This window comes from Ictalurus furcatus, chromosome 9 (assembly GCF_023375685.1).
Source record: "Ictalurus furcatus strain D&B chromosome 9, Billie_1.0, whole genome shotgun sequence".
Taxonomy (NCBI): Eukaryota; Metazoa; Chordata; class Actinopteri; order Siluriformes; family Ictaluridae; genus Ictalurus; species Ictalurus furcatus.
This window is the reverse complement of record NC_071263.1, coordinates 29294471-29308675: the sequence shown is the minus strand read 5'-3', so window position 1 is coordinate 29308675 and position 14205 is coordinate 29294471. Positions and strand designations below refer to the sequence as shown.

Genomic DNA, 14205 nt, shown 5'->3' with positions numbered 1-14205 from the left:
TGGCTAAGATGAATGCCAGGAAATCATTAAGGTAGCAGAAGTGAATTGGGCGAGAGCCAGAAATTCATTAAGGTGTAGCAGTGGATTTGGGACAGAGCAAAAGAACCTTGGCCTTATAAAACCTTTCTAAAAAGCGGTTAACTACGCACGCGCCACAAATGTTAGATATCATATAGACATGAATAATTAATTGTGGCAAAGAAGATTGGTCTGTTTTTAATGAGAAAAGGTAAAACCCACCTAAGATGAGTCTGCTGTTGCAGAAAAGGTATAAAAGGGCCTGTGTGTGTTTGTATTTAATTACATTTTTTTCTTTAGATTTTCTGCAGATTGTCTCATTTTATTGTTTCAATAAAGTTTGATTGCTTATTTGACATAACCCTTTTGTCTCTGAAGTTTTTTAACTTAGGTTGGAAAGATTGTTCTCCACTACATTTGAAGCACACATTTGTATAATACGCTATAGCGTTACGATTTCCCTTCACTGGAACTGAGAGGCCCAAATCTGTTCCAGCATGACAATCCGCCTGTGCACAAAGCCAGCTCCATGACGACATGGCGTGTTAAGGTTGGACTGGAAGAACTCGAGTGTCCTGCACCACAACCCCACTTAACACCTTTGGGATAAACTGGAACACCGACTGCACCCCAGAACACAAAGCTCTTTGTAGCTGAATGAACACAAATCCCCACAGCGTCACTCCAAAATCATAGCCTTCCCAGAAGAGTGGAGCTTATTATAACAGCAAAGTTATAATAGTTTTGCTGTTCTCACTGTGCTGCAAGGGTACTCCGGTTTCTTCCCACAGTCCAAAGACATGCATGGTAGGCTGATTGGTATGTCCAAAGTGTCCATAGTGCATAAATGGGTGTGTGAATATGTATGTGATTGTGCCCTGTGATGGATTGGCACCCCGTCCAGGGTGTACCCCGCCTTGTGCCCGATGCTCCCTGGGATAGGCTCCAGGTTCACCATGACCCAGTAGGATAAGCGGTATAGAAAATGGATGGATGGATATTAGCCATATAGTTTAGATCAGTGGATACAAATGATATACAGTGCTGTATATATGCTAAGAAATGCTGTAAAGCAAAGATAGTTTCGAAAATAAAGAAATGAAATGTTTCTACATTTTAACAGTATTAAACTAAACAAAGTCAGTATTTGGTGTGGCAACCCTTTGCTTTAAAAACAAACAAACAGTAGAATCAGGTACAATTTGTGCAGTTTTATAAGGACATTAGCTGGTAAGTTTTACTGAGGATCTTGGAGAATCTGCCACAGTTCTTATGGAGACTTTGATTTTCTCAACATGCAAAACCCCACAGTCTTCATTTGTTTTTGTTTTGTTTCGGTTTTTTTGTCTGAAAAGCGGTCTGCTACATAAAATGTTGCTTTCTTTACTGACATACAAGCATTTTCCTGTAGTGTTTTTTTTTTTTTTTTTTTGTACTGGCTCTATAATATAGAAGTCATACAATAAACATCTACAACAAAATGTATATATATATATATATATATATATATATATATATATATATATATATATATATATATATATATAGGGTGCCTAAGATTTTGCTCAGTAATGTATATTGATGTATATTGTGAACTTGATTATAAAGGGTTCATCAGGGTTAACTCAAAATCAGGCTTTGTCAATAAGCAATAAAATATGGTAGCATTGAACAGGAACAGTTATCATCCAAAATAAAGCAAAATAAACAAATTACACTCTGGGGGTCTTCATTTATTCACTCATCTTCTGTAAGAGAGCTTTATCCGGAGTCTATTGAGCCTGATCCGGGAATACATTTGTGTCTCCATTGCAAGACACTCATTCACACTGAGGGGCATTTTATCGTAATCAGTCCACCTACATGCATGTTTCTGGGAGGTGGGAAGAAACCGAAGAACCCGGAGTAAGCCCACACAGACACGGGGAGAACAAAAACTCTACACAGACAATAATCCGAGATCAGGATCGAACTGGGTTCAACAGGATTGAAGAAAATTAGTTTTGAAAGAAATAATTCACAAATTCATCATACATCACAATACAGAGCAAATGAAATGGTTAATTAATTAATTAATTAGTTTATTTTTTTTCCCCCTGATAAATAAACTTGCATCACAATTGGGAATAATACAGTAATTTACATTCAAGTTCAGATAATGATTGAAAATTGAAAGCTCACCTCCATGGCTCACTATGACCTCTAAAATCACACCCAGTTAATAAAGAGATGTTTATTGTGTTTTCTTCTTTTTTTTTTTTTTCCTTTATATTATCGCTCCTTGAGAATGTCAGGAAAATGAATAGATCTTTAAAAGCTCAACTCAAAACCATGTCCATTTACCTCCAAAATCACACGTCTGTCCATAAAGACAGACATTTTCTTTTCTATTATGCTTTTTTTTTAAAATTATTATTACTATAATTTTCCTTGAAAATGTTCCAAAACCCGCGTCTTTGTGGTATCTATAGAAGTAGCTCACTCACATCACATTTTCATCTCTCCTCGACGTTTCCACAGACTTCCACGTGTCATTTTTCACATTGCTTAAAAACCGTTTTCAGGTTTAAACCAGGCAGCTATGGATATTCCCAGTACTGGCGCAAAACATCCTTCATCTCTTCATCTCTCCTGTATCCTCTCTTTTTTTTCTTCTTCCTGTTGCATCCTAGACTCAGTCATATTTCAGTGCTGTTACGTGTTGCACCATAAGAGGAATACATGGTGCAGATCATTCCAGTCTTCTTTTCTCTCAATGGATCTCAAATGGAGGTTTGGATACTTCTAAAATGTTTTTTTTTATATATATATTTAAAAAAAAAAAAAAAACATAGAATGTATAAAATTGATTAATAAAAATCAGCAGCTAATGCACTATACAGCACCAATCCCTTCTTTCATTCCTTCATCATCCCAGAAAGAACGCAGATTTTGTTTCTCCTTGACTTCTCAAGCTACAACTTCCAAATGTGATGTACACAATGTTGACCCTGAGCAGAGACCTGCATTTGGTAAGGAATAAAACACTCCGTGTTGTGCTGTTATAGGAAAGTTATCAACAACGGTGTGGTGTGACGAGGCTGCTAGCTAACGCCGAGGTCCACGCTCGCTCTCCTGTTCCGGTGGTGACTCAGCATGTCCGTGACGAGCTCGGGAAGTCCGAACGCCGGCTCCCAGCCCCAATCTCTCCGAGCATTAGAGTCGTCAAACCGCATCGGCCAGCTGTCTGCTACACACACACACACACACACACACATCAGACAATCAATTATCATTCACACAATACCAACAGTTACCAAAAGTAACTATGCACCTATACATCCATCCATCCATCCATCAGGTCAGGCACACATTATCCAACTATATGTTCACTAATTCATCCATTCATTAATTTAAGAATCTAATAATCCAATCATCAGTTCTTTATTCCATCTATCTATTCTTCAAGCCACTCATCTATCCAGCCATCTGTCCATTCCTTTATCCGTTTATCCATAAACTAATTCCCCATTTTTTATCCATCCATCTAGCAAGTCAGCCATTCATCCATCTCTCTCCTGATTAATCCATCTAATTATCCATCCATTAAGCTATGCACCATTTTATCCATCCATCCATCTGTCTAACAACCCAAACATCAGTCGTTTATTCCATCCATCTAGTCAGCCACCCATCTATATGTCTATTCCTTCATATCTATCTATCTATCTATCTGTCTGTCTATCCACTCATTTAACATTTTCCATCCATCCATCCATCCATCCATCAGTCTAACAACCCAAACATCAGTCCTTTCTTTATTCCATCCATCCACCCATCTCTCTCCATTCCTTCATCAATCCATCCTCTTGTTTTCCATCTATCCATCCAGCTACCCATCTATCAGTCCATACCATCATCCATCTATCCATCCACTCATTCACCATTTTCCATTCATCCACCCAGTCATCCGTCCGACAATCCATTCATCTATGCCCTATTTTATCCCCCCATTTTATTCAAGAAACTAACAATCCAAACATCAGAACTTCCTTTATTTCATCTATCCATCCAGTTACGCATCTATCAGTCCATACCGTCATCCATCTATCCATCCACTCGTTCAAATTATTTATTTATTTTTCCCTTCACCCATCCATTCATTCATGTATCCATGTACTGTCCATCCATCCATCCATCCATCAAGTCATCTCAACAAACCATCCATGCATCTGTCCATCCACCTACTTATCCATTCAGCTATTCAAGAATACAGCAACTCATCCATCCATCCCTCCATCCCAGCATCCTTTTAACATTTTTCACATTTATTCAGTGTCCCACTGCTTGTGGCTTGGTTGGTACCAATGTTCTGACGGATGGGGTCTGGTTTGTAGGTGACCCTCAGGTGAGGAAGGTGTTTGCGGATCTCCTCCACCACCTCCTCGGGGGTGAAGCTAATGGCGGCGATGTTGTATGTGCGGAGATAGAGCTGACATTCAGGAGCCTGCATGAACTCAACAGTGGCCCGGTGGCAGTCGGAGATGTGCATCATGGGTAGGCGTGTCTTTGGGTGCAGGTAACACTCATGGTGTCCAGTGCTGAGAGCGTCATGGAAAATCTGGACCGCGTAGTCTGAAGAGAGCGAGAGAGCAAGCAAGTTACCGAAGCACCTTGGATTCCAGAGTTCTTGGAGCCCAAAGTCTGGTCCAGAATTGTTCTTTATTTTGTGTGAATGGGTGAATTTTACCTGTGGTGCCACCGCCAGCGTGCGTGTAGGCTGAGATAACTCCAGGATAACGTAGACAGCGGAAATCCAAGCCGTATTTATGGTGCAGATACTGATAGCGAACAGATGATGAACATTACCACAGCATTTCCACATCACACTCATCGCATGACACACTCATCACACGTGAAGCGTACAGAAAGTAGAAGTGTGATATAAAAAGCTGACCTCGCCCATGAGCTCGGCGTGGACCTTGGAGACGCCGTAAATGGTGCGAGGCCTCTGGATGCAGAGATCGGGGGCGGGGTCTCTGGGAGAGGTGGGGCCAAACGCTCCAATGGTGCTGGGAACGAAGAGGCGCATGGAGTTGTCCAGAGCCAGGTCTAAGACGTTATGCAATCCTGACAAGATGAAGAGAAGATGAATAGAATAGAAGTGAAGAAAGGAGAAGTGAAGGGAAGAGAGGAGAGATAATGAGAGGAGAGGGGAGAGGAGAGAAGAGGAAAGGAGAGAGGAGGAGAGGAGAGAAGAGGAGAGGAGAGAGGAGAAGAGCAAAGGAGAGGAGAGAAGAGGAGAGAAGAGGAGAGGAGAGAGGAGGAGAGAAGAGAGGAGAGGAGAGAAGAGGAGTGGTGAAGAGAGGAGAGGAGGAGAAGAGCGGAAGAGAGAAGAGAAGAGGAGAGGAGAAGAGAGAGGAGGAGAGAAGAGAGGAGAGGAGAGAAGAGGAGGGGTGAAGAGAGGAGAGGAGGAGAAGAGCGGAAGAGAGAAGAGAAGAGGAGAGGAAAGCGGAGGAGAGAAGAGAAGAGAAGAGGAGAAGAGAGGAGAGAGGAGAGAGGAGAGAGGAGAGGAGAGAAGAGGAGGGGTGAAGAAAGAAGAGGAGGAGAAGAGCGGAAGAGAGAAGAGAAGAGGAGAGGAAAGCGGAGGAGAGAAGAGAAGAGGAGAGGAAAGCGGAGGAGAGAAGAGAAGAGGAGAGGAGAGGAGAGAGGAGAGAAGAGAGAAGAGAAGAGGAGGGGTGAAGAGAGGAGAGGAGGAGAAGAGCGGAAGAGAGAAGAGAAGAGGAGAGGAGAGCGGAGGAGGGAAGAGAAGAGGAGAGGAGAACCTGTGATGTTGATGGCTCTGGACAGTTGGACGTTGGTTTCTCCCACAGCACTGAGCATTGCGCTGTAATGCACCAGCCACGTGATGCCGTTATTCACCACCAGCTCACGCAGGTTTTTATAATCCAGAACATCAGCGTACACGAAGGGACCTGAACAACTCACACGGCGAGAACACACCAGCGTTACACCACAACCAGCACCAAATATTTCACACTGAATATAGAGAATACATCTGTGTACCCATGTCCAACACTTCTGCTGGAGGCTTCTTGATATCAGACAGGATCACGTTTTCTCGACCATACTGCTGCCTGAGATCAGATTCACAAATAAAGAAACATCAGACCTGTAGATTCAGTGCATTTTAGTTTGAGTGTTTACTTTCTGGTTTTAAATGAAAGCTAACAAAGTATGTGAAAGCTCATCCAAAGCGTGAAAGCTAATGTAGTGAGTGAAAGCTAATTTAATCATTGAAAGCAAATCTAGAAAGTGAAAGCTAACCTAGCGAATGAAAGCCAATTTAGTGAGTGAGAGCTAATCTAGCAAATAAACACGAATCCATCAAATTAAAACTAATCTAGTGAGTAAAAGCTAATCTAGAAGGCGAAAGCTAATGTAGAGAGTGAAAGCTAATATAGAGCGAACGCTAACCTAGCAAGTAAAAGCTAATCTAGTGAGTGAAATCTAATCTAGTGAGTGAAAGTTAATCAAGGATAGTGAAAGCTAATCTAGTCAGTAAAAGCTAATCTAGAAGGTGAAAGCTAATCTAGCGAGCGAAAGCTAATCTAGCAAATAAATGCTAACCTAGAGAGTGAAAGCTAATATAGAAGGCGTAAGCTAACCTGGCGAGCAAAAGCCAATCTAGTGAGTGAAAGCTAATCTAGCAAGTAAAAGCTAACATAGAGAATGAAAGCTAATCTAATCAGTGAAAGCTAATCTAGCAAGTAAAAGCTAACGTAGAGAGTGAAAGCTAATCTAACAAGTGAATGCTAACCTAGACAATGAAAGCTAATCTAGCTGGTAAAAGCTAATCGAGCAAGTGAAAGCTAACTGTGTAACTCTATGAGTGAGTGGTTTCTACTGGAGGCTGAACAATCCTGATTATTGTGACATTGTGTTTAGGCGGCGTTTCAGACAGAGCGCTGTCAATCAAGCATGCTCGTTTGAATATTAGGCCACGCCTATACAGTCTGGTCAAAGTTTCGCTGGTGTCTGATTAGCATTTAATCACATGTTTTGGTTTTGGTCAGTACAAGTATTTGCTTCTATTAGCTGGGACGTACATGGGCCTTAACTGGGAAATACATGAGTGCTCTCTGCAGGAGTACTGTATATGAATCCAATGCTAAACGCTAGCTACAGTTACACACTCACGTACACACCTCAGCATCTGCGCCAGTCCGATACCGAGCTGCCCAAGGCCACCTTCGAACAGAGAGAGAGAATCAGATTCAGCGCTGTTTGAATTCTGATTGGACAGCAGAAGGTGTTGATTCGTTTTCCACAACAGCAGCTTTGACAGTAGCGCAGCTACAAATCACACGTTCTGGTATGTTATCGTTTCTATAGTAACAGCTCGTTCACAGGGACATGTACGTGCGTAATCGTTGATATGGTGAAGTTTTTGTGTATGTAACATTAACGGAAGGAGTCTCCAGTGTCAGAGATAAAGCTGTAAGTTCTGCAGGACAGACGAGTTTTCGTGGTTTCTTGGTAACATAGCACGCTGCGTTTTATTTATTTGTTCATTTTTTTGCCTTGCTAACTTCAAGACAGAGAGAGAGAGAGAGAGAGAGAGAAAGATTTTAAGTTATTTTCCTATAACAGCGTGCCACTAGTGTTTATCCTTTACATTTTTCAGTCCTGGAGGCTCAGAGTCGTGCTTTAACCTATATACATGGAACATAATGTGGTGTTGTGTAAATACACAATGCTGAACGCAGCATTATACACCGCTCCGGTGTGTGAGCCGGCTTTTGTCGCCAGGATCAATCAGGATCATCTCTTAGACGGCAGATAGGGGGAAAAGAGAAAAAATAGGGGAAAAAATCATTCATTCAACCAGTCATCTGGCTTCCTGTAAACGTCTTCACTCACAGGGGTTTAATTTATTACAACAATGCAAAAAAAATGACATCTTAGCAAGAAATATTCAACTTTATTAAATTTAACAGTGTTCCTACTCCTTTCAAGATAGAAATAGTCTTATTCTAGAGGTAGACACAAATGATCTGCCAAAAGAATACATTTTATTTAGCTTGAAATGAGTAAATATATCTATAACTAGGCTTAACAGTCTTATAGAGATGATCCTGTTTCATTCTGTTGTGCTGTGTTGTGCAGTGAGTAGTGGTGTGCTGTTGGTGTATAATGGTGTGTTGTTGGTGTATATGGTGTATATGGTGTGTTTTTGGTGTATAATGGTGTGTTGGTGTATAATGGTGTGTTGTTGGTGTATATGGTGTGTTGTTGGTATATAATGGTGTGTTATTCGTGTATAATGGTGTGTTGTTGGTGTATATGGTGTATATGGTGTGTTGTTGGTGTATATGGTGTGTTGTTGGTGTATAATGGTGTGTTGTTGGTGTATGTTGGTGTATAATGGTGTGTTGTTGGTGTATAATGGTGTGTTGGTGTATAATGGTGTGTTGTTGGTGTATAATGGTGTGTTGGTGTATAATGGTGTGTTGTTGGTGTATATGGTGTATAATGGTGTGTTATTCGTGTATAATGGTGAGTTGTTGGTGTATATGGTGTATAATGGTGTGTTGTTGGTGTATATGGTGTATAATGGTGTGTTATTCGTGTATAATGGTGTGTTGTTGGTGTATATGGTGTATAATGGTGTGTTATTCGTGTATAATGGTGAGTTGTTGGTGTATATGGTGTATAATGGTGTGTTGGTGTATATGGTGTATAATGGTGTGTTATTCGTGTATAATGGTGAGTTGTTGGTGTATATGGTGTATAATGGTGTGTTGTTGGTGTATATGGTGTATAATGGTGTGTTATTCGTGTATAATGGTGTGTTGTTGGTGTATATGGTGTATAATGGTGTGTTGGTGTATATGGTGTATAATGGTGTGTTGGTGTATAATGGTGTGCTGTTGGTGTATATGGTGTATAATGGTGTGTTATTCGTGTATAATGGTGTGTTGTTGGTGTATAATGGTGCGTTATTCGTGTATAATGGTGAGTTGTTGGTGTATAATGGTGTGTTGGTGTATAATGGTGTGTTATTCGTATAATGGTGTGTTGTTGGTGTATAATGGTGCGTTATTCGTGTATAATGGTGAGTTGTTGGTGTATAATGGTGTGTTGGTGTATAATGGTGTGTTATTCGTATAATGGTGTGTTGTTGGTGTATAATGGTGCGTTATTCGTGTATAATGGTGAGTTGTTGGTGTATAATGGTGTGTTGGTGTATAATGGTGTGTTATTCGTATAATGGTGTGTTGTTGGTGTATAATGGTGTGTTGGTGTATAATGGTGTGTTGTTGGTATATAATGGTGCATTCAGCTGCACTGTTTTCACACAACGGCACATTATGTTCCATGTACATAGGTTAAAGCACGACTCTGTTCCACCAGGACTGACATTTGAAGAATACACACACACACACCGTGTCATGCTGCTGTAGGAAATGAATCAACAACAGGGTGGTGTGATGAAGCGGAGCTGCTGTTACAACTCTGAAGATGGTTATTTTCCTATACACTGCACACCCTGAAGTGTTTTATTCCTCTTATACCGCAGCGATCTTGCAATTTGTATACGCCACGTAGCGGTGTATAATGCTGCGTTCAGCTGCGTTGTGTTTACACACCACATTATACTCCATATATATGTATATAGGTTAAAGCACGACTCTGAGACATGTACAGAATAAATGCTGGTGACCAATCAGAATCCAGAATTCAACATTCAGCTTATTATTCAGTAACTGCAGTGAGACTAATAGTAAAGGTATTTCGTTACGATGTGAGGAACATGTCCTGTGAGTTTCAGTTAAGTTAAATCGACCTGACCAGAACGTAAGAACGTAACTATTAAAGCTCGTAGGCGTCTATTTTCAGCGACGTACCCGTGATCAGGACTCGAGGACAGTCTGATGGAATATCTGACGACTCTGGACCTTTCCAGCATCTGATTTGTCTCGGTGACCAACTCATGCTCCGATGAAGAGGACTGAATCGACAGAGCGAGCGGAAAAACGCCGAAGCTCGTATACACGTCTTCATATTCGACTAAACCTGAAAAACAGCAGAAATGCTTTACAAACAAAGCATTTTAAACACATCAGTGCTAACTGACATCCACGTGTTAAATGAACCTGACGTGTCATTAACTCGGTGTTTATATAGCTACAGCACGTCTAGCTGTATTAATTAACTCTCAGTGTTTTAAAGTTAATTAAATAAAGGAAATTTGGCACCATATGAGTTACAAACTGCACAGTGACTGAAGTGATTCAACCCACTGGGCTTTAATAAACACTGTGTTCGTTCAACACATCATTAATGACTAATAACACTAATCAGGTTATATACATTTTCAACACTAAGAGTTCATTCAACACCGAGAACATCACCTCAACGCCGTTATTAACTCAATGCTGAACACTCGAAGAGTTAACTCAACACTGACAGACTGAATAGAACTGAAATACTTTATTCACCACGACAGTTTCATTGGTGTTGAATCGGTGCAGCATTAAAAGAAAAATATTATAGCACTAGTTAAGACCAACACTTTATCAATTAATTAAACACCACAACCAGTATTTAATATTATTGAACTGTTTACTTAACTATTACAGTGTTTAATTTAACACGGAACATGGAATGCGATGTTAATTAACCCAGTGTTTAGCCTAATACATCCCGCTAGACCTAAACGAACCCTGTATGAGTTCATCCCACACTGTAATTGTTAATTGATGTTAAGACAATCACATCATGCACCTATTTGATCATGTATGACTCGATACAAACGTCTAGGTGTTAATTCAACACTTGGCGAGTTAATATGACAGTGTAGGTGTTAATTCAACACTAACGAGTTAATATGACAGTGTAGGTGTTAATTCAACACTAACGAGTTAACATGACAGTGTAGGTGTTAATTCAACACTAACGAGTTAACATGACAGTGTAGGTGTTAATTCAACACTAACGAGTTAACATGACAGTGTAGGTGTTAATTCAACACTTGGCGAGTTAATATGACAGTGTAGGTGTTAATTCAATATTAACGAGTTAATATGACAGTGTAGGTGTTAATTCAACACTAACGAGTTAACATGACAGTGTAGGTGTTAATTCAACACTAACGAGTTAACATGACAGTGTAGGTGTTAATTCAACACTAACGAGTTAACATGACAGTGTAGGTGTTAATTCAACACTAACGAGTTAATATGACAGTGTAGGTGTTAATTCAACACTTGGCGAGTTAACATGACAGTGTAGGTGTTAATTCAACACTAACGAGTTAACATGACAGTGTAGGTGTTAATTCAACACTAACGAGTTAATATGACAGTGTAGGTGTTAATTCAACACTAACGAGTTAATATGACAGTGTAGGTGTTAATTCAACACTAACGAGTTAACATGACAGTGTAGGTGTTAATTCAACACTAACGAGTTAACATGACAGTGTAGGTGTTAATTCAACACTTGGCGAGTTAACATGACAGTGTAGGTGTTAATTCAACACTAACGAGTTAACATGACAGTGTAGGTGTTAATTCAACACTAACGAGTTAACATGACAGTGTAGGTGTTAATTCAACACTAACGAGTTAATATGACAGTGTAGGTGTTAATTCAACACTAACGAGTTAATATGACAGTGTAGGTGTTAATTCAACACTAACGAGTTAACATGACAGTGTAGGTGTTAATTCAACACTAACGAGTTAACATGACAGTGTAGGTGTTAATTCAACACTAACGAGTTAACATGACAGTGTAGGTGTTAATTCAACACTAACGAGTTAATATGACAGTGCAGGTGTTAATTCAACACTTGGCGAGTTAACATGACAGTGTAGGTGTTAATTCAACACTAACGAGTTAACATGACAGTGTAGGTGTTAATTCAACACTAACGAGTTAACATGACAGTGTAGGTGTTAATTCAACACTAACGAGTTAATATGACAGTGTAGGTGTTAATTCAACACTAACGAGTTAATATGACAGTGTAGGTGTTAATTCAACACTAACGAGTTAACATGACAGTGTAGGTGTTAATTCAACACTAACGAGTTAACATGACAGTGTAGGTGTTAATTCAACACTAACGAGTTAATATGACAGTGTAGGTGTTAATTCAACACTAACGAGTTAATATGACAGTGCAGGTGTTAATTCAACACTTGGCGAGTTAACATGACAGTGTAGGTGTTAATTCAACACTAACGAGTTAATATGACAGTGCAGGTGTTAATTCGATTTAGCGCGGGCGTAATTTCAGCATTAATCTCAATACTACACGTGTTAATTCAACAGCGTAAATGTTAAAGTCAACATTTTAATATGGATTTTGTTTCACACGTTAGGTTTAAATGAAACATTTTAAGAGTTAGTTCACCATTTACGGTAATACGGGATTTGTAAACACATTAAGCTGAAACAAACGCTGTAAACGTCGGCGCAACACTTACGGTGTTTATTTGACACAATAAGAGTCATTTCAGCTTTAATTCAAAATGAGATGTGTTCAATCAGAAGTGTTAATTTCCACACAGTAATTATGGATTTGGTTTAACACGTTAAGCTTAAATAAACACTTCTAAGAGTTAGAGCAGCACTCAAGGTGTTCCTTTAACGATATGAAAGTAATGGCAACATTCATTCCAATCCTATGTGTCAATGTAAAGTTTCTGAGTGTTAATTCAACACCGTGATACGGATCAGTAAGCACGTTAAGCTCAAGTAAACACCGTAAACGTCGGCGGAACACTTACGGTGTTTATTTAACACTCTTAGAGTAATTTGAACATGAATTCACGACGACACGTGTGAATTCAACAGCGTAACACGGATTTTGTTTAAAACCCCGAGCTTTAAATAAACACTTTTAAAGAACAACACTTAAGGTGTTCCTTTAACGATATGAAAGTACTGTCGACATCCATTTCAATACTCTGTGTAACAGCGTGATATGCATTTTGCTGAACACGTCAAGCTGAAACAAAAGACTTTGAGTTAGTTTAACACTTAAGGTGTTCATGTAGCACTATAAGAGTAACTTCAGTATTCATTTTGAGATCACCCGAGTTCATTATAAGAGTGTAAGTGTTCATTGTCACATGGATGTGTTAATGTTCCGGGTGTTCATTTAAGACTGTAGAAGTGACTTCATTAAATATCAATACTGTCTGAGGTCATACAAGTGTGTGTGTGTGTGTGTGTGTGTGTATTTCATGTGGTCAGATTAGGATCCATTTTAAGTCACATTTTTAAGCAAATTGCTTTAAAAATAAATGAATAAATAAATAAATAAATAAAAAAGGAACAGAAGTTTCTGACCTGTTTATGGATCTTGTAGTCTTCACCACTGCAGGTTAAAGCAACACAGAGAATGAACACGTGTGTGAGGGGGTAAACAGGGCTGAGGATGACAGCAGGAGGATTTTCGGGTGTATTAGGGGGTAGAATGGAGAGATTACAGTGGGACTGGTCATCATTGGGTGAAACAAAGCGGCTGGTCTCGCGCGCATCTCTGGGAAATGTAGTTCCTACCGCCATCTCTCTCATGGGTTATCACGTCGTCTGGACTACAACTTCCGCCCCAAGCGTCAGAGGAGCTAAATAAATAAATAATGGAATAAAACCTGCTGACTGCTGCTCGGGACAGCTTCATTGTAGTGGTGTTCAGCTGACCTGGCCCTTTCCCGCTCCCGCCATTTCTATAGTCCGCCACAAGAGGGCGTGTCGTGATGAAATCACTGGCACACCGTGCTCGAGCGGCGTGCTGCTTTAATAACTGTCATTTTTGAAATATTTTCCGTCATGACACCACGCGTTCTAGAACAGTTTTAACCAATCAGCATTCAGCTCTTCTAAATGACCGTGAAAACCGTTATATGACAACAAAGTGGACCGTTTTGTAGTTAATCTCTCTGTCACACACACACACACACACACACACACACCCCTAGTGTGGAGTATTAACCTGTCACAACGCCCAAACGTCTCACTGTAACTGTAATAGAGGCTGTACAGGAACTAGGAACTGTACAGGAACCTGTGGGGTGAACTGAAGAGGAGAGTCCACCAGCGTGGACCTCGAAATCTGGAGAGGTTCTGTATGGAGGAACGGTCTCAGATCCCTCGCCGTGTATTCTCCAACCTCATCAGGCGTTATAG

At 40.1% G+C, this 14205-nt stretch overlaps 1 protein-coding gene across 1 annotated transcript; it reads right to left on the bottom strand.

Moving 5' to 3' along the window:
- Positions 1-2765: 2765 nt before the first annotated feature.
- tdh2 (L-threonine dehydrogenase 2) lies at positions 2766-14197 on the bottom strand. Its single transcript, XM_053633180.1, has 10 exons — positions 13671-14197; positions 13366-13393; positions 9909-10077; positions 7206-7248; positions 6064-6134; positions 5823-5972; positions 4955-5127; positions 4748-4838; positions 4363-4632; positions 2766-3247 (listed from the first exon to the last, which is right to left on the bottom strand). Exons 3-10 carry the CDS (start codon positions 10063-10065, stop codon positions 3102-3104), a joined length of 1101 nt encoding a protein of 366 aa, XP_053489155.1. The 5' UTR covers positions 10066-10077; positions 13366-13393; positions 13671-14197; the 3' UTR covers positions 2766-3101.
- Positions 14198-14205: the final 8 nt, after the last annotated feature.

What these genes read in the sequence shown, in the direction of transcription:
- tdh2 (XM_053633180.1), bottom strand. Translation starts at nt 10,065, where the DNA reads ATGAAGACGTGTATACGAGCTTCGGCGTTTTTCCGCTCGCTCTGTCGA. An exon ending in GGACTGGCGCAGATGCTGAG is followed by an intron (nt 6,135 to 7,205) that starts GTGTGTACGTGA and finishes ATCTGATCTCAG; the next exon opens with GCAGCAGTATGGTCGAGAAA. An exon ending in CGCTGGCGGTGGCACCACAG is followed by an intron (nt 4,633 to 4,747) that starts GTAAAATTCACC and finishes CGCTCTCTTCAG; the next exon opens with ACTACGCGGTCCAGATTTTC.